This window comes from Gorilla gorilla, chromosome 10 (genome assembly GCF_029281585.2).
Source record: "Gorilla gorilla gorilla isolate KB3781 chromosome 10, NHGRI_mGorGor1-v2.1_pri, whole genome shotgun sequence".
Lineage (NCBI taxonomy): Eukaryota > Metazoa > Chordata > Mammalia > Primates > Hominidae > Gorilla > Gorilla gorilla.
The window spans coordinates 76,176,759-76,197,181 of record NC_073234.2 but is presented as its reverse complement, the minus strand read 5'-3'; the positions used below and the strand labels follow the sequence as shown (position 1 = coordinate 76,197,181).

Sequence of the window (20,423 nt, the reverse complement as noted above, 5' to 3'; positions counted from 1 at the left end):
CTTATTTCATTTAGCGTAATGTCTTCAAGGCTTATCCATATTATAGCATGTGAGCGGATTGCCTTCTTTTTAAGGCTCAATAAAATTCTCTTGTAGCTATCAATTTTTGCTTATCTATTCATTCATCGATGGGCATTTGGGTTGCATCCACTTCTTGGCTATTGTGAATAGTGCTGTTAGAAACATAGGTGTATAAATATCTCTTGGAGACCCTTGGAGACCTTGCTTACAGTTCTTTTGATTATATCTAGACTCAGGAGTGGGCTTGCTAGGTCATATAGTAATTATATTTTTAATTTTTTAGAAACCACTGTACTGTTTTTCATAGCAGCTATATCATTTTAGATTGTTACCAACAGTGCACAAAGGTTCCAATTTCTCCAAATCTTCACCAACACTTGTTATTTTCTGTTTGATTTTATGATAGCCACCCTAATGGATGTGAGGTGGTATCTTATTGTGGTTTGGTTTGTATTTCTCTAACGGATAATGATATTGTGCATCTTTTCATGTGCTTGCTGGCCATTTGTACATCATCTTTGGAAAAATGTCTATTAAAGTCCCTTTCTATTTTCTTTGCAGAAAAAAATTTTATTTATAAAAGTACAGTTTCAGGGCTGGGCACAGTGGCTCACTCCTGTAATCCCAGCACTTTGGGAGGCTGAGGCAGGCAGATACCTGAGGTCAGGAGTTTGAGACCAGCCTGGCCAACATGGTGAAACACCATCTCTACTAAAAATACAAAAATTAGCCAGGTGTGGTGGCAGGCGCCTGTAGTCCCAGCTACTTGGGAGGCTGAGGCAGGAGAATCGCTTGAACCCGGGAGGCAGAGGTTGCAGTCAGCCAAGATCACACCACTGCACTCCAGCCTGGGCAACAAGAGTGAAACTCCATCTCAAAAAAAAAAATTAACTGGGCATAGTGGGACACACCTGTAATCTCAGGTACTTGGGAGGCTGAGGCAGGAGAATCGCTTGAACTCAGGAGGTGGAGGGTGCAGTGAGGCATATTTTAGTAGACTGGTCTCTCATTCCTGGTGGAGGAGCTTCTCTCATTGATGGCTGATATTTTACAGAAGATTTTCAGCTCCCAAAAGTGTTCCTACTTTAAATAACACCTGGAAGGCTGGATGAATCTTATGTTTCCTTTACGTTTGGTTCTTTCTCCTGAACATCTGAATACTTCCGATGGAGTTGTTTTGAATTAGATAAGAAATAGCTGCATTCCTAAGGGAAGACTGTTCTCTCCTTAAGTTCATAATATTTTGTTTGTAGTTGTTTCAGTTGGTGGCTCTAACCAAAGCAGCTCATCCTGGACTTCCGTCAAACACTGTCATTTCTTTTTGATATCTGAAATTACCTTAGCATTCTTCTTTTTCAGATTTTTCAATATCTGGACTTTTTAAGCATTTTGTTGAGTTCTTCTTTACTAGTAAAATAAAATTTATTGATGTGTTTCTTACAAATTTTAGATTCTATTCTATGTTTATACTGGACGAGGTTTTTCTCAAATGCAGGCAAAACAATATTCAATTCCATGATGTCGTTGGTTTTCTTTCCTTCCAGACACCAAATATGCACAATGTTGGAAATATCTGAGTCTATTGCTTCACTTCTTGATTTCTTCCTTTTGCCATAAGATGTATTCCCTTTTTTCTGGGTTTTGCTTGACCTTCTGTTGTCAGTGTGTCTTTTTCAACAGATGGCTGGGCATTAATGGGTCCTATGGTTTTGGAAGTGACTGAGTTGGCTGGTTTCTCTGAAAGGGCTGAAGATGCTGTAGTTGGAATAGCCTCATGTTGTTGGGTCTTTATTTTCTCCACTGACTTAACTTTTCTTCTCACATCACTTTCTTCAGTGCTTTCAGACTCCTCGCTGAGTTTGAGTTTTCTTCCTGGCTTTTTGCACTCATTTTTGCAGATTCGTTTTCACTTCCTTCATTTTCAGAAGTGCTCGAGCTTCTTTTTGCTTCTTTTCCTGCAGGAGTTGAAGTGATAGATAATCCACAATATTTGGAGAATTCTTCATTGGCATACATAGATGAGCTGTGTAAAGGAGGATCAAAGGTTTCATAATGTTCTTCATCTTTCTCATTTTCACCAAGCCTGCCAATTCTTGAGACAGCAGAATTATTAGGAAAATCAAACACATTGGTAGGCTTGCACTTTTGACCAGCTTTATCTTTCACAGGATGTATTCTTCATAAAATATTCTTTGAATATCATGGACCTGCATGCCCGGGAGGCTGCACTCAATGTGGCAGGGCCATCAGGCCACTCTCTTTCCACTTTTTAATTATTTGGGTTTTTAATTGTTGAGTTGCAGGAGTTCTTTATATAGTGTGGATATTAACCCCTTATCAGTCGTATGGTTTGAAAAGATTTTCTCCCATTCTATAGGTTGCCTTTTCTGTTGACTGGGTCCTTTGATGTATAAAGACTTTTAAATCTGATGTAGTTCCATTTGTCTATTTTCACTTTTGTTGTCTGTGCTCTCGGTGTTATATCCAAGAAACCATTGCCAAAAACCCATGTCCTGAAGCTTTTCCCTTATGTTTTCTTCTAGGAGTTTTCTAGTTTGGGGTGTTACTTTTAGGTATTTAATCCATTTTGAGTTAATTTTCATATATGATGTAAGGTAAGGGTCCAACTTCATTCTTTTGCATGTGGATATCGAGTTTTCTCAGCAATATTTTGTTGAAGAGACCATCCTTTCCTCATTGTGGATTCTTGGCACCCTGGTTGAAGATCATTTCATATACATTTATTTCTGGGCTTTTAATTCTATTCCATTGGTCTATATGTCTGTTTTTATGTCAGTACCACACTGTTTTAATTATTGTAGCATTGTAATATGTTTTAAAATTAGGAAGTATGAGTCCTCCTACTTTTTCAAAAGTGTTTTGGCTATTAGGGTCCCTTTAGATTCCATATGAATTTTGGGATAAATTTTTCTATTTCTGCAAAGAAAAGATGCCATTGGGATTTTGATAGAGATACCCTTGAATCTGTGTATCACTTTGGGTAGTATAGATATCTTAACAAAATCAGGTCTACCAACCCATGAACACAGGGTATCTTTCCATTTATTTGTGTCTTCTTTAATTTTTTTCAGAAATGTTTTGTGGTTTTCGGTGTACATCTCTTTTATCTCCTTTGTTAGGTTTATTCCTCAGTATTTTATTCATTTTGATGCTATTGTAAAGAGAATTGTTTTCTTAATTTCTTTTTTGGAAATTGTTAGTGTGTAGAAAGACAACTAATTTTTTGTGTTAATTTCGTACCCTACAATTTTGTTGAATGTGTATATTAGTTCTAACAGGTTTTTTTGGTGGAATTTTTAGTGTTTACTATGTATGAGATCATATCATCTACAAACAGAAATGATTTGACTTCTTCCTTTCTGATTTGGATAACTTTTCATTATTTTCCTTGCCTAATTGTTCTGGCTAGAACTTCCAGTATTATGTTGAATAATATTGGTGAGAGTGGGCATCTTTGCCTTGTTCCTGACCTTAAAGGAATAAGCTTTCAGTCTTTCACCACTGAGTATAATCGTAGTGGGATTTTCTTATATAACTTTTATTAGGTTAAGGTAATTTTCTCCTATTTCTATTTTTTTAAATTAGCACTTCAGTGACATAGTAAAAATAATGTGTGGTTTTTTGCATCTTTTTGTTAGTATTCCTAGTTTTTGTGTTTTTTAATCATAAAAGTGTGTTCAATCTTATCACATGCTTCTTCTGCATCAGTTGAAATGACTATATGGTTTTTGTCCTCTTTTGTTAATGTGGTATATTATATTGATTGGTTTTCATATGTTAAACCACCCTAACATTATAGAAATAAATCCTACTTGTACATGATGTGTAATCCTTTTTATGTGCTGTTGAATTCAGTCTACTAGTATTTTGTTGAGAATGTTTACATTAATATTTATCAGAGATATTGGTCTGTAGTTTTTTTTCTTTAATGTCTTTTTCTGGCTTTGGCATTAAGGTAATGTGGACTTCATAGAATGAGCTTGGAAGTATTCCTCTTCAATTTTTGGGAAGAGTTTTATGAAGATTGGCATTAATTCTTTAAATGGTAGAATTCCCCAGTGAAGCCATTCAGTCATGGATTTTTCTTTGTTGGGTGATTTTTGATTACTGATTCAATCTTCTTACTAGTTATAGGTCTGTTCAGATTATCTGTTTCTTCATGGCTTAATCCTGGTTGACCATACTCTGTTTTGCTAACAATTAACATCTTCTCTTTCCTTCCCAACTGGAGGTGGTGGTTCAAACCACTGTAAGAAACTGCATGTCTGACAATTGCCATCCTAGTTGGTTAGCAACTCTCTAACTACAACTTATACACATCTGTTTCAAAAGTGGTTGTCCTTCATTGAGCACCAAATGTGCAACAAGCAGTTGGCATCTCTTACCTATCATATGACAGTACTTCTGGAGAGGATACGTGATTGTCCCCACTGGACAGATAAGGAAACAGCAAATCAGAAAGGTTGATTTTTTTTTTAACATTTCTAAAATTATGATGCAATTTACAGTCGGTGGTGCCTAATGGTTTTATTGACAGCCTTTTCTTTCTTAATGATATACAAAATCGTGGTATCTCTTATAATTCGTGTTGCTTTAGATTTGGGAAAGTTTTAGAAATTTGCTCACAATCACACAGGTAATGAGCAGTGTCATGTCTGCTTCCAAATCTGTTATTCACTTAATCCTGTCTGTACTCTGGTGAGAAAGATGTTCATCAGGAAGGGCATCATATTGTGTAAAGGGCACAGGATTGAGAGGAAAATTCATAAGGCAATGAATGTATATTCACCTAGCCAGCCCAGTCATACCTTATCATTCATGGAAGAACAAGCATAGTTGTCAGAGACATTTTTAATTCCAATATGTTTGGTTATGTTTCTTAAAATTCCAACCTATGCTCCTTATATGATACATTCACCTCTTTTGTAAGCATAATCTTTTTACCATTACCAATTGCAGCCCATCCTATTAGCTGTAGAAGAAAGATGTGGCAAATTTGGGAAGTAAAGAAAAAAGGGATCAAGAATAGACATAAAAGATTTGTGATCACCTGCGTATATCTACCCAGTACCCAAAAAAGAAAATAATATATCAGTATCATTCATTATTGGCCTTTGCTGCTTCTTTTCATCTTCCACCAAAATAATTGAAATCAGAATGTCATCCACATTTGCAACTTAGTCAGTGTTAGAATCACTCGCTGAATGCTTGTGTTAGATATCTTTTAATATGCTGTTTTCTATACAGTCTTTAACACCTCTGTGTGAAGATGACAACCAGGCACAGGAAATCATTAAGAAGCTGGAGACGAGTATAAAGTTTCTTAGCCAGTGCGCAGCACGAGTGGCCAGTAGGGCTGAGATGTTGGGAGCCATCAATCAGGTAACCTGTCTTCATTTCTCTAGTTAGAATGAAATTACAAAAAAGATTAACTTTTCCTGAGACTATGGATTTCTCACTTCTAGGAATAAGTTTTAAAAAATACTTTTGTTGTATAAGACATATGTGTTTAATACATATGTGTTTAATACAGAAAAAATGGAATATACAAATAAAAAATGTTAAAAAAATCTAATAACACGAGCCAGTGACAATCATAAAATTTTTGTGATATATTCTTCAAGATGTATAGTGTTATAATATAGTGTTTATAATCCCTTATATAGTGTTATAATCTGCTTTTTATTCATCATACAACATAGGTAACTTTCTGTGTGATATAATTATATACTCACATGTCACCATTTTATGGTATTCTACTGGTTGAGTAGATATAAATTATTTAACCAATTCCTTGTATTCAATCATTTCAGGATGTTTTTGGTATTTTTCTGTTATAAACAATGCTCCAGTAAATATCCTTGTATATGCATCTGTGTGTATTTGTCCTTAGAGAAGTAGAATTCCAAAATTTCTTTGTGGGCAAACCTGGGGAGATATGAATTTTTTAAATCTATACTTAAGCAGACTTGTTAAAATATATTTTCTTAAGGAGAAATTTAATTGTGGTAGTAATTTTAGTTTGATCATTTGTTATACATTTTCACACCTTAGTTCCTTTTTAACCCCTCATTAGAGAATACTGTTATTCTTTGTTTCATTTTTACTAAAGTTTTAATGCACATAGTTTTTTAAAAGGTCAATCAGCTCTATAAGCCTTACTAATTTCCCGTGATCCAGAGAAACAACTTTCAACTCTTTTGTCTTATTTGTTTTGTATTTGCATTCACATTTTTCAATAACATGCTCATGCTGCCATTTAGTGATTTATTTTCAGTTTTAGGTATTATCTGTTGCTCTTCAACTATGAAGATAAATATTTAGTTCTTTTATCAATCTCTGGCCCATCACACCTTTTCACTGTCCCTCAAGCTACTGTTGGCCACCCTGCTTTCCTGGCGAAGCTTATACTCCACAGTTAAACATAGTTTTCACTACCTTGCATGTCCCCTCATCACTTACCCCTTTCTTGCTTTGTCTTACTCATTTGGCGAATCTACAAGTAAATCCGCTTCTCCACCTCTCATGCCTGCATAGCTGGAAAATGTCACATTCCCATGCTGACCTGTTTCTCTTTGAATTCATTATCACAAACCTCAAGCGGGTCCTTGGGGCTTCCCCTCAATCACCCTCCTTCTCTTTTAAATATCAATTTCCCACCCTTTCCTTTCTCCTCAAACCACTGTCATGTCTTTCCCCATATTCTCTCTCAAACACAGTTAATGACTGCTTCCAACCTCACTGAGGAAACTGGGACAATCAAAGGAAACTGCCACAAAGCCTCCCGGCGTGTGAATCCTTACACACTCCCCTGCTCTTGTTCCTAAAGATGCGTTGTCTCTAACCCTATCCAAGGCCAGCCTTCCCCGCTGTAGATGTAGATGGGAGCCTTCCCCACTAATTTACTCAGAGTCATGGGACCAAATTCTCCTGACTTTTCTCCATTTACATTTTCTCCACTCTACTGAGCCATTTCTATCAGCACACAAATAATATGTTGTTTTCTAGATGGGAATAATAACACAAAACAAACACAAACAAAGTAACTTTTTATCCTTTCTTTTCTGGACACCACCCTGTTTCTCTGCTCCCATTTACAGCAAACCTCGACAGAATGGTACTCACTGTGTTCAGTCTCCCTCCTCCCACGTTCTCTCAAACCCACTCTGTATCAGCCTTTTGCTTCCACAAAGCAAATTTTTCCAAGGTCACTAGTGACCTCCACATTACCAAATTCAGTTTCTCAGTCCTCATCTGGCATGGCTGATGTCTTCCTCTTCCTGGAAATGCTTTCCTCACTTAGCTTCCAGGCACCATGTCCTCTGGCTTTTCTCTACATCATGGGCTGCTCCTTCCAGGCTTCCTGCAGTTCTACCCCTTCTCCTGGACCTCTGAATATTGAAGAGCCCCAGGACTCCACTCGTGCACATCTGATCTCCATGTGCACGCAATCCCCCTGTGATCCCTTGCAGCCACCTGAGGACTCTCAAATTCATATGTTTAGCCTAACCCACTCCCCTGAGCTCCAGACCAGAGTATGCTACTGCTGACTCAACAATTCCACTTGGATGTTTGATAAACTCAAACCTAACATTCAAAACTGACTGTTCATGGTCCCCCCGCCAAACCTACCCCATGCATAAGCTCCTTACTTCACTCAAGGGCAGCTCTGTCCTTTTAGTTGCTCAGGCCAAAATAGGGGCAGAGGGAGCTGAGGTAATTCTCAACACCTTTCTCTCTCATTTCACATTAAATCCTACAGAAAATCCTATTGGCTGAATTGTCAGAATATATTCAGAATTCAACCATTTATTTCCCTTTCTACTGTTACCATCTTGATCTAAGCCTCCATTCTATTTTGTCCAGATTAATGCAATAGGTTCCTATATAGTCTCCCTGCTTCCATCCAATTCCAATCCCTCCTCCCAACATAGTCTGTTCTTAATAAAGGAGCCAGAGTAATCCTTTTAAAATTAGATTGTGTTACTTTTTGGTTCAGCATCCTAAAGCTCCTCAATTTACTTGGGGTAAAACCCAATGTCTTACTGTGGTTTGAAAGGATGTGTGGCCGGGCGCGATGACTCATGCCTGTAATCCTAGCACCTTGGGAGGCCAAGATGGGTGGATCATGAGGTCAGGAGTTTGAGACCAGCCTGGCCAACGTGGTAAAACCCCGTCTCTACTAAAAATACAAAAATTAGCCAGGTGTGGTGGCATGTGCCTATAATCCCAGCTACTCGGGAGACTGAGGCAGGAGACTCACTTGAACCCGGGAGGCAGAGGTTGCAATGAGCCGAGATCGTGCCATTGCACTCCAGCCTGGGCAACAAGAGCGAGACTCCATCTGAAAAAAAAAAAAATGGGCAAAAGACTTCAATAGACATTTCTTCAAAGAAGATACACAAATGGTCAATAAGCAGGTAAAAAGATATTTAACATCCTTAAATGTATTAGGGAAATACAAATCAAAACCACAATGAGATACCACTTCACACCCACGAGGGTGGCTATGGTGAAAGAAGAAAGGAAGTAAGGAAGTTGGAAAGGAAGGAAGGAGGGAGGGAGGAAGCAAAGAAGGAATAGTGTTGGTGAGGATGTGGGGAGATTGCAAACACTGTATGTTGCTGGGAGATGTGAAATGGTCCAGCCACCGTGGAAAACAGTTTGGTGGATCCTTAAAAGTTAAACATAGAATTACCATATGACTCAGCAATTTCATTCCTAGATGTATACCCAGAAGAATTGAAAACAGGCACTCAGATACTTGTACACAAATATTCATAGGACTATGAACATTCCAGATGTTTCACTGGGGTACTCCTAATATCATTAGTTATAGGACTTTTATCTTAGAATATTAGAATCCCTAGAGAAAAACTTTCCAACTGCCTGCCTTGAGGGTGTAACTCTGGCTGCCAGTGTTTGGAGGCTGGAAGGAGGAATAAGGCTGGATCTCAATATTCAATATGCATATAAGTTGTTGCTTAAATCTGTTGTTTTCAGCATGATAGATCCATCATCAACTATCTGTTCTTTCCCAATCCACAGAACCTCAAGTTAACTCTCTCTAGATAGCCCACTGTATATAGTCTTTCACCAAAATAGTGGAGGAAAAATTGCTCTGCTGGCCAGAGTAAGGAAGGAGTCTCTGGACCTAATCTTTTTTTTTTTTTTTACACAGACTTTCAACCATTTCTTCTGTTCACATACCCACCATCAACCTTACTGAAGTGCAGTGTAGGTTGCTTCTAGGCTTTTCTTACTGCCTTTTTTAGGGTTCAGCTTTTCCAGGTCTTAGTCATTTGCCACTAGTCCTTCTATCCAGCTTTCAAAGTCTTGTTGTCATATTCTCTTCTGTTTGCCCCTGTAGATGCATGTCTTTTTTTAAAAAAACCATTCATTGCCACTTTAGTGGGATTTAGGAATGGAGTGAAGGTAAATGTGTTTAATCACCATCTTTTAATTGAGAGTAGTATTTTCAATGTAAATGTGCTCGTTTTTTCTCTTGCTAGGAAAGCCGGGTTAGTAAAGCAGTTGAAGTGATGATTCAGCACGTAGAAAACTTGAAGAGGATGTATGCCAAAGAGCATGCTGAATTAGAAGAACTGAAACAGGTTCTTCTGCAGAATGAAAGGTCTTTCAATCCTCTTGAAGATGACGGTAATAAAAGTTTATGAGAATAGTATTAGTTGTGTTTTTCTACATTCTCCTCTTTTTTGCTAAGTCTTATTGTTACTTTAGTATAATAAAACTCTTAGGTTAACTTTATATTTGAAAAATAATTCATTCCTGTTATTTATATAGCTAAAAGTGAGGTGTCAGAAAACAGGTTGGGACACATGAAGGATTCTTTAGTAATGACACCAAAAATTTATTAACTCAATTTAGATTACTGAGATGACAGAATATATTTAATCCAACTCATGAAGTTGACCTTAGTGTTCCCCTACTTAGGATACATTAGAATTTCTCCACACATAAAAAGTAAGGAGAAATCATTTAAATGGGCGCTGCCATCAGCAACGGTTTTGATTCCTCACGGAAGGAATGACCCTGGCACAGTAAGCTGATTGATGAACTGGAAAATAGAGAAACATATGAGGCCACAGGGAGTAACATATCGTTTCTATAAATCTTACAATAGTTTTATTTAAAATAAACAATATGAACTTTTCTGAGCAGAATTCTTATTTCAAGAATCTGTTCCCTGTTCTAGAACAGTAACCATATTTGATACTCTTCTGAACTGTACTTTTGGATTCCTTTCTCCAGCAGACACACATGTAGTGCCTACCCTGTGCTAGCTAGGCATTATGGACATCACAGTGACACAGACGACTGTATTCCATTGGTTAAGATGGTAATTGTTATGAAGCATGAAATGAATGATAAACAGATATTTATATTGCTCGGTAGTCTCTAAAGTCTTAATATTTTCTGAATTTTGCTTTACCTTTAAAGAATTAAGACATTGCTTTAACATAAATGGCATGTGTAATAGCTAAAATGTGTCAATGTGTTTTTCCTTTCAGATGACTGCCAAATTAAAAAACGTTCAGCTTCTCTAAACTCCAAGGTAATTACTAATTCACTTAACAAATGTCTAGCAAATACTTATAAGACGGTTTTAAAATGTTATTTGAAGTTTCAGGCCTTTATATGTAAATAACAAAATAGTGATTTTAATTCATATAGATGTATTTGTTTATCTAAGTATGCTTTTATACTCTCTGCTATATTTTTGTATCAATTAAGTGTGCCTGGCAGCATGAAGAAAGTCAGTACAACAATGGTTTCCCTCTGTTGTGTAAAACTGAAGTTGGAAGTGGGTAACCCGACAATGGCACAGCAGCTTCACAAGATCCTGAGGGATCAGCCTCCTCCTTTCGTGCTGCCTCACTACCCTCAGCCCTTGGCTTCTGCCTCAGGGTCTAAGATGGCTACTTTAGATCCAGGCACCAAGCCCTCATCATTACATCATCTCATTCCAAGAAAAAAAAAGAAGCAATGACAAGTGTTCCCTCTCCCTGTAAAGACACCCCCTAGAAGTCCAAAATAACATTTCTCTTTCCATTCTTTGTTACGAATGAGACTGGAAAATACAGTGTGTATTTGGGAGGCTGTATGCTTAGCTAAAAATCAGGAGGCTTATTACTAACTAAGAAGGAAGAATGTGATACTGAAGGTCAACTGGCAGGTTTTGCCACAGTGTAAAAATCAGGATTTCATAGATATACAGAATTTTTGAATAAGTGACTTTAAAATCATTCCATACAAATCCCTCTTTTTCAGATGAGGGAGGAGAAACACAGAAGTTAAGTGATCAGTTATGATCATGTATTGGTAGGAGCATGATTAGAAACCAAGTTTCTTGGGCCACAGTTTCATATTCTTGATGCTCAAGTAACCTATGAAATTAAATTAGGGATGATGGTTTAAGAAAATGATTCACATGGAACCCCCTTAAATTAGTTTATTTATTACATATTTTAAAAATTTACCCTGATGTACTTATTTAAACCTTAAGAGCCACATAATACTATATAATGCTTTTCTGTACAAATCTCAAGAAACACTTTCATTCATTAAAACATCATGACAATCCTTAAATGTGTTAAATGGAAAAAAATGAAACCATGAACAAAAAAGCTATACATGTAGGTGCATATTTATCTCCTCCTGAGTTGGGAGAAATCTTTCTAAGCATAGAAGCAATGGCAGCAAAAGAGAAGAATAGATTTGGCTGGATTAACAATAAAAAATTTCTGCCAGAAATATGAAAATTCAATTTAGACAAAATTCAATATAAACAAAATTAATATAGACAAAGGTGGTAAACATAAACAGGTGGTTCTCAGAGAAGATAAATACATGATTATTTAACATAAAAAGAAATGTTCAATGTTTCTAGAAGACAAATAATTACAAACCTAAACAAGAAATTTTATATTTGTTAGATTGGCATAAATTATAATAATCCAACATTGAGTTAGGTGGAATATAAATTGGTAAAATATTTCTGGAAGACAATTTGGCCACAAGAGGATCCTTTAAGATATGTCTGTTTAACTCAGCTTTGGTCAACTGCACGGATATGCATGTACAAGGATATTTATTGGTGTTGCATATAATGATAAATTATTGAGAGTTTTCTAAATGTACATTTTCCTCCTTCTGGTAGCCATCTTCTCTACGAAGAGTGACTATTGCCTCTTTACCCAGAAATATTGGAAATGCAGGAATGGTAAGACAATTCCTAAGTGTTCTTAGTCAAAGGTAAATTCATTTTCATATGACAGAAAATATAAACGTATATTTTATCATTTCTTTTAACATTTGAACTTCTACTAAAGGTGGCTGGGATGGAAAATAATGATCGATTCAGTAGGAGGTCAAGCAGTTGGTAAGTGTAATTTTATGGTTCCTCTTTGGGAACCTTACTATTTTATACTTGGGCTAACCTAAATGAGTGCTCGAATTAAGTGATATAGTAATGTTTGATTTGTACAAAGTGTAAACAGAATAATTATATAAATTGGTATCTAATTATGAAGTTTTTTATCATAAAGTAGGAGATCTGTGAATGTGCCAAGAAAAAATAATTAGGACATATAATTTTGTATTTACTTAAGCAGTAGGAAATAAATTGATAATGGCTACAGATGTATTTGATTTGACAAGTGGCTATAATCATCTTTATTTAGGCGTATTTTGGGGTCAAAGCAGAGTGAACACCGTCCCTCATTACCTCGATTTATTAGCACCTATTCCTGGGCAGATGCTGAAGAAGAAAAATGTGAACTAAAGTAGGTGAAGCTCAGTGTGTTTATTAACCTGACATGAACTGGGGCATAAACAATGGGAATCACTTTTATTCCATGGAGATGAAATAATGCTGTATAATTAAAAAGATAATTCATTGTAAAACACTTTTATAAACTGTAAAGCACAATATAAATGTTATTTGTGAATATTAACACATTCACTCTCATAGCTCTCAGAATGGCAAAGTTTGAGGTCTTAAGTTAGAAAAGACCCTGGAATTTGCCATATTTGTGAAGATAATTTTTTTCCTGTCCAGGTGTCTGTCTACAATGGGGAAAGGTCAATAAAGAGCCACAGAAGTAAAATGTCCATCTATTTATATATTTTTAAAAACATGAGCTATATAACGTACGTATTATATAACATATAGGCACATATGTAACATGTATGTACATCTATCTATCTTCCATTTATGTAAGTGAAGAGTAGAGGAAACATGAAATTCTGAATTGCTATCTCTGTATCTAGTAAACTAAACAAATATACTTCTACAGTGAAAGGTAGAGGGCGAGAAGGAGGGATATGCAGAAATGCTACCTCTGAGTCCTTGGGTGACATTAGAAAAAGTGCCTAACCTTACTTGGTCTCAGTTTTTTGTTTTTTTTTTTTGAGACGGAGTCTTGCTCTGTCACCCAGGCTGGAGTGCAGTGGCACGATCTTAGCTCACTGCAGCCTCCACCTCCTGGGTTCATGCCATTCTCCTGCCTCAACCTCCTGAGTAGCTGGGACTACAGGCGCCCGCCACCACGCCCGGCTAATTTTTTATATTTTTAGTAGAGATGGGGGTTTCACCATGTTAGCCAGGATGGTCTCGATCTCCTGACCTCGTGATCCGCCCGCCACGGCCTCCCAAAGTGCTGGGATTACAGGCTTGAGCCACCGCACCCGGCCTTCAGTTTTCATATCTGTTAAAGTGAAGGATCTTAAGGAGATGATTTTATGTTTATTTTATACATTTTCGTGAGTGCCCACCATGGGATGGACACTCTGCTCAATTCTAAGGAATATAAAGATGAGCACGACATGGTGCAATCCTCAAATAATCTGTTTTGGTTTTTCTTTTTTTTTTTAAGTCCTGGGAGCCTACTGCATGTGTTACAAACTCTTTTCAGATTTAGAGTTAACATAATGAATTTGAGCTGGTTGGAAAAAAAAAAAAATCAGTTCAAGAGTCTCCTTCAAAAGATTATCTAGTTTTTGCTTTTTGTTAGTACGGTATGATTTCTACTGAGAAGTCTTTGTAAACAAGACTGAAACCTTGAGAATCTTATAGAAATGCAATGCAATTTATTCTGGCTTTTGGGTCTTGTTTTCTTTAAAAACTAAAGTCTATCATATTTATTTCCCATAGATGTTTGAATGAAAAAAAAGTCTTTGAGACACATTTCCCTTTGGCAATTCTGAGGGTATTATGAGCTTGAGATTTCAAAATTCAAATCCAACTAGGAACTCATCAGCAACTAGGAACAATTACGTTTTGCTTAGGTGGAGGAACACCTCTTTAAATAATATGATTTAATTTAAAATGCAGTCAATCAATTGCTATTTCTCAGTTCACTGAATACTAATTTATTTTAACCAGTTTCATATTGAGAATATTTTCAAAAACACTTTTTAAATTATTAAGATTTTCAGAGAAAAACTCTGATGTTACTCCAAGTTAGCACTGATTGGAAATCATACAGAGAAAGGGATAAAATCAATAATAATGAGAAAAGATTTTTACTAATGTTAAATAAAATTTAAAAGGAAGAAATATGGTGCCCACATTTGTTTTATATGTACACATACACACACGCACACAGATATATGTACACATCCATATACAAAATATATATACAACATATACATACATATTTTTATATATAAATATATATATATTATGAAATATGTGTGTATATATTATAAACTTTGTATAAGTATATATTAATATGCATATATTATATGTAGATATGTGTGTATATATTATATATAAATATGGGTATATATAGTAGATATTTATATATACTGCACTCCAGCCTAGGCAACAGAGTCAGACTCTGTCTCTTAAAAATATATATATATTATATATACATGTATATATATATATGCACACATATAAAAATATATATTAAATGTGTACATATATAAAAATGTGTATTAAATATGTATTATATAAATACATAATATATGCATAATTATAAATATGTGTATATAATCTATAAATATGTGTATATATTTTTTTTTTTAAGAGACAGAGTCTGACTCTGTTGCCTAGGCTGGAGTACAGTAGTGCAACCATAGCTCACTACAGCCTCCAACTGCAGGGCTCAAGCAATCCCTGGAGTCCTGAGATCCTTGGGAGGAATCCCCTTTCTTGGCTTCCCAAAGTGCTGAGATTAAAGTGTTTAATAAAGTATGGTTAAACATGCACACACACACACACATATATATATATAGTTTTGGAAACAATCTGCCTCCCACCCTTTGTAACTATTAGGATTAAAGAAATGCATATATATATATATATATATGCAGAGAAAGAATTCATAGTAATAACATTGGTTAATGATGAGACTAACTTCTGAAAGTTTTTTAAATTTTCCCTTTTTGTATATACTTGGCTAATATTCTATTGTATATACTTGGCTAATATTCTAACTAACTTTCTACACATTTATTATTTTTCTAAATAGAAGAACTTATTTTTTAATTAAATTTCTATAAAAGGTTTAAATTATAAATCTGGTGATTTGATTTTTAGAGTTAGATATTTATCGACTTTCCCTAAAACAGAACAAATATTTGTGAGCCTCTTGAGTTACAGTAAGATTTAGCAATATTTTATGAATAATTATAGCATATTATCCTTAGTTTCAAATATTAAAAACAACATTTATTTACAGAACTAAAGATGACTCAGAGCCACCTGGAGAAGAAACAGTAGAAAGGACAAGGAAGCCAAGTCTTTCTGAAAAGAAAAATAATCCATCAAAGTGGGATGTCTCTTCGGTGTAAGTTATCTACTTGATAAATTCTACCATTTTGGTGGAATGGGAAAGGGTGAGGCAGGGCTGACAGTATTAATCCTAATCTAATTACTAAAAGACATGCCAAATTGTTGTATTTAAGATGAATAACAAACTTTGTATGTCAGGTTATCCTTGAACCTATGTTATCTATTTTGAGAGACAGACTACATTCACATAACTTTTACTGTAATATATGTTATAAATTATTCTATTTTATGTTAGTTATTGTTCATCTTTTACTGTGCCTAATTTATAAATTCAATTTTGTTATAGGCATGTATCCATAGGAAAAAAACAGTATATACTGGGTTTAGTACTATTTTCAGCTTCAGGCATCCACTGGAGGTCTTGGAGCATATCCCACAAGAATAAAGGGGGACTACTGTACACACACATAAGTACATACACAGACATCCACTCTACCCAGCAAATAACATTTCTGTTTCCACTGTAGGAATATGTTGCCTTACCTTACTGAAAGAATGAGATACTTGTATGTACTTATTAGAAGATACTGCCTACATCACGTAATTTTCAGATTCTCATCGTAGCACATCATTTCTTTAATCCTAATAGGTACAAAGGGTGGGAGGCAGATTGTTTCCAAAACCAAAATGATAAATCATAATATGTAGATTAAAAGGCAGTTTTGGGGGTATGGAGGGCAGATCACCTGATTGGTGGTGTTAGCAAAAGGAATGTTTTTAATGACAAATTACCGATTACCAAATTCTGTTTGTGTTTTCCTTATAGTTATGACACAATAGCTTCCTGGGCAACAAATCTCAAGTCCTCCATCAGAAAGGCTAATAAGGCCCTCTGGCTCTCTATTGCATTCACTGTACTGTTTGCAGCTTTGATGAGCTTCCTCACAGGCCAATTATTCCAGAAGTCTGTGGATGCCGCTCCCACACAGCAAGAGGACTCATGGACGTCTCTAGAACATATCTTGTGGCCATTTACCAGACTCCGACACAATGGGCCACCACCAGTGTGACAGCAGGACATCCTAATACATGGATCTTGATTTTTAAGTTTCAGTATCTGAACTTCATAAATTAGTAACTTTTAGCTGGGAAAGTATAGCATGAAACAGAGGTTCTCAGAATGACTGTAAGATAGCTTACATTTCCTCTTTTTGCCTTTATCTCCCCAACTAAAATACAATGGGGAAGAAGTCTGCCTATGATCTTTGAATGAGCTTTTTAAGGAAGAAATATTATATATTGTTTGTTAAAGTTTATTGAAATAAAGAATCATTTAAATCTTCATAGAGTGAAAGCTGAAATTCTTAACAGGCCAAGTATTCAAAGGAAAAAAAATACTGTTTTTAAAATAAAACTTGAGTAGAAAATGCTGATTAGAAAATTTTAATAGTTGATTTGAAATGTATTCATTCACTCATTACATTGTGTTGCAGAAATACCTGTCTTTCACCATGCTTGGTTCTTCATACTTACTTACAATACAGTTTGTAAGTGGAGGTTAGGAGTAGCTGAGCAATCTGGTAGAGAGCAGCATGTGGCACACAGAGTTGACAAACTGACAGTTGGAATTCCTGACTTTCTCCATTGCTTCCTCAGAAGCAAAATCCTTCACCATGTGATATAAAGTAGAATGAAACTCAGTTTCTTCTTTAAGCGCTTCAGAAAATGCCTCACTCTCTTCCTTGATCTTCAGTCTTTGTGCTCTGTCACCACTAAACATTAAAAGGGCCCAATTAGGATTCTCAGTACATTCTTCAGTAAGGTGTTCCCTCACCTAAAAAAAAAAAAAAAAAAAAAGGAAATTCAAGCAAGTTGTTAATAATTCCTCTTCTATTCAGTATTTTGGTAGCAGATTATTATTTGAAGGGCTCAATTTATCCCCCAAAATTGCAAAGGTTAAAAGAAACAGTCTATGTGTTCCATTACTGGGTTTTGAAAAACCATCACACTGTTTATATTTTGGTGATTATGGAGCTTATCCACATGTATTAATTCATGCAACAAATATTTATTGAGTGCCTATCATGTGTGAGGTACTGTTCTAAGTGCTGGGGATATAACAGAGAAAGAAAACACAGAAGAAATATAGACATACAACATATATAAATAACAACTGCAACAACAAAGCCCTGCCCTCAAGGGGCTTATATTTGAGTGGGGGAAACACACAATAAACAAGAGAAATAAATACAGTGGCTTGTTTAGGCCAAAATATTCATCAGCTTTTAGAATTTGATATGGTTACTACCACCTGATAACAAGAAGGTATCAGGAAGTTAAGTTGGAGGACTAACCCTCTCAGAGGAGAGGGGCAGTAAGTCACAGATATATTAATGTTAAAAGCCTCCATTTGTTGTTTTTTTTTAAGAGATGGGGGTCTCACTCTGCTGTTCAGGCTCAGGTGCAGTGGTGTGATCATAGCTCACTTCAGCCTCAAATTCCTGGGCTCAAGCGATCCTTCCACCTCAGCCTCCCAAGTGGCTGGGATTACAGGTGGGAGCCACTGCACCCGGCAAGGCTTCCATTTGTTCTTGAGTCAATTTGTAAACAGATACAAGGACTCTGGCCTGGCTTGAAGTCAAGAGCTTGGACAACAAAGGCATAAACTTTATATAATTTGGATTTATATTTTTGACAAAAAATTTGAATTTTGTTGTTTTTTTTTTTTTGAGATGGAATTTTGCTCTTGTTGCCCAGGCTGGAGTGCAATAGCATGATTTTGGCTCACCACAACCTCCACCTCTCAGGTTCAAGCGATTCTCCTGCCTCAGCTTCCTGAGTAGCTGGGATTACAGGCATGCGCCACCACACTTGACTAATTTTGTATTTTTGGTAGAAACGGGGTTTCACCATATTGGTCAGGCTGGTCTCGAACTCCTGACCTCAGGTGATCTGCCCACCTCAGCCTCCCATAGTGCTGGGATTACAGGCGTGAGCCACCGTGCTTGGCCCAAAATTTGAAATTTTAAAATTCCGTATTGAATGTTAATTTTTTTAACTTTTCTAAGAGGGGAAGCCATGGTCTACATTCATTTAGTCTTTGAGTACTTTATCTTCTTTTGGAGGACAAAGTAGTTTTATGGGTTTCTACATATCATACCTTAAATACGACTTTTGTAGAATTACATAGTAGGTTCCACTTGCTCCAACCAAATGCAAAAGCAGAACTTAGCAGGGCCATCTGTCGATAAGCTTTCACTTCTACCAAAGGAATCTGTCAATATAAAAACAAATAGAATTGATCTTTGAGCCTCCCAACAAGTCCTCCTCCATCTTTGGCCTCCTTCAGTCTATTTTCAACACAGACGGATCCACTTAAAATTGTAAGTCAGAGTACATGACTCCTCTCTCAACACTGGGCAAAGGCTTCCCTTTCTCTGAGAATAGAGTCCAAAGTTAACAAACGACTTGCACGGCCCTCTGACATCCCTACTCGCGACTCCACATATACCCCATTACCTGCCGACCTCTTTTTCTTCTCCCTTTGCTCTCTCAGTTCCAGGCCCCATGGTTTCCATGGTGTCCCTCCAATCCTCCAGCACACCAAGCCACTCCCTCGGGGCTCTTGCTCCAGTTGTTTACCAGGAAGCTGCTTCCCCAGATGTGCACATGGCTAAAGTTCCCACCTTTGAGTTTCGCTCAAGTGTTATCTCTCATTGAGCTGCCCTCCCTGACACCCTATTTAATATGGGTGTCATATGGCCTCAGCCTCACTATTCCTGATCTACCTTTTCTTTTTTTCCATAGCACTTTTCACCTTTTTAACATACTAGTCATTTATTTTTTTAAATGTTTTCCTTCGACTGTGAAAGAAAACAAAGGTAAGGACCTTTGTTTCATTCATTGATATATCCTAATCATCTAAAATAGTGCCTAGCACACAGTGTTCAGAAAAAAATATTTCCTGGAGTAGAATATTCTGAAAGCATGAACAGAACACTACATTCAACAATGTAGAGTAACAGGCAATTTGAGTTACTAAAACCAAGGGTTTTTTTCCTATGCATATATGTACATACATTTATTTCTAAATATTATATAAATATCTACTTATATTGTCATTTTCTGATATATTCATAAATATTCTTGAGTATAGAACTCTTCTGCCTACAAATTCACTTTTCATGATTAGAAGTTACTTTGTGTCTTCATATATCACAAATGTTTACTAAGCATCTACTATATTCTAGGACTATGCTAGATGCTAGAAGAATCAACGTTCATTAAGAAATGACCCCCATCCTCAAGAAGCTCACAGTTTAACCTGGAAGGATCTTACTGAACTAAAGCCTTATGACGAACATGAAACAGTACATAGACATGGAGGCTTTGCCAAGAAACTAAAGGAAGTGGGTTTTGTACATTGGTGGTCCTTGTATTTTTAATTCTGCCTAACTTACCGTGTTTGGGAAAGTGCAGTTATTTACTCTTTTAAGAAATCTCATATAATAGCCAGTAATGCAAAAAGAAAGTATATAAAATGAGAATTGCTTAAACTACCTTTGCACTAAACTGACCGTCTGTGGATATGCTCCATTTGTCAATATGAAGATCGTAC

General features: G+C 36.2%; 2 protein-coding genes and 1 pseudogene across 9 annotated transcripts in view; 1 reads left to right on the top strand and 2 right to left on the bottom strand.

The window, feature by feature from the left end:
- Positions 1 to 17,185, top strand: part of IRAG2 (inositol 1,4,5-triphosphate receptor associated 2) — a 111,687-nt gene extending 94,502 nt beyond the window's left edge. For 3 of the 4 annotated variants that reach the window (XM_055358029.2, XM_063694107.1, XM_063694108.1), the window contains 8 exons: positions 5,290 to 5,424; positions 9,555 to 9,702; positions 10,575 to 10,618; positions 12,224 to 12,286; positions 12,396 to 12,445; positions 12,747 to 12,848; positions 15,753 to 15,860; positions 16,632 to 17,174. In XM_055358029.2, the coding sequence (XP_055214004.1) occupies positions 5,290 to 5,424; positions 9,555 to 9,702; positions 10,575 to 10,618; positions 12,224 to 12,286; positions 12,396 to 12,445; positions 12,747 to 12,848; positions 15,753 to 15,860; positions 16,632 to 16,875 (894 nt within the window). In that variant the 3' untranslated portion in view covers positions 16,876 to 17,174. Of the gene's footprint in view, positions 1 to 5,289; positions 5,425 to 9,554; positions 9,703 to 10,574; positions 10,619 to 12,223; positions 12,287 to 12,395; positions 12,446 to 12,746; positions 12,849 to 15,752; positions 15,861 to 16,631 lie in introns of all 4 variants that reach the window. The other variant, XM_055358031.2, reaches the window with a different exon arrangement.
- LOC129525776 (centromere protein U-like) lies at positions 1,028 to 4,321 on the bottom strand (annotated as a pseudogene).
- DNAI7 (dynein axonemal intermediate chain 7) overlaps positions 5,764 to 20,423 on the bottom strand; it is a 100,473-nt gene continuing 85,813 nt past the window's right edge. For 4 of the 5 annotated variants that reach the window (XM_031000872.3, XM_055358027.2, XM_031000874.3 and 1 more), the window contains 2 exons: positions 18,966 to 19,079; positions 17,233 to 17,639 (listed from right to left, as the gene is read on the bottom strand). In XM_031000872.3, coding sequence (XP_030856732.2) covers positions 17,364 to 17,639; positions 18,966 to 19,079 — 390 coding nt within the window. In that variant the 3' untranslated portion in view covers positions 17,233 to 17,363. Of the gene's footprint in view, positions 5,971 to 17,232; positions 17,640 to 18,965; positions 19,080 to 20,423 lie in introns of those variants that run through there. The other variant, XM_055358025.2, reaches the window with a different exon arrangement.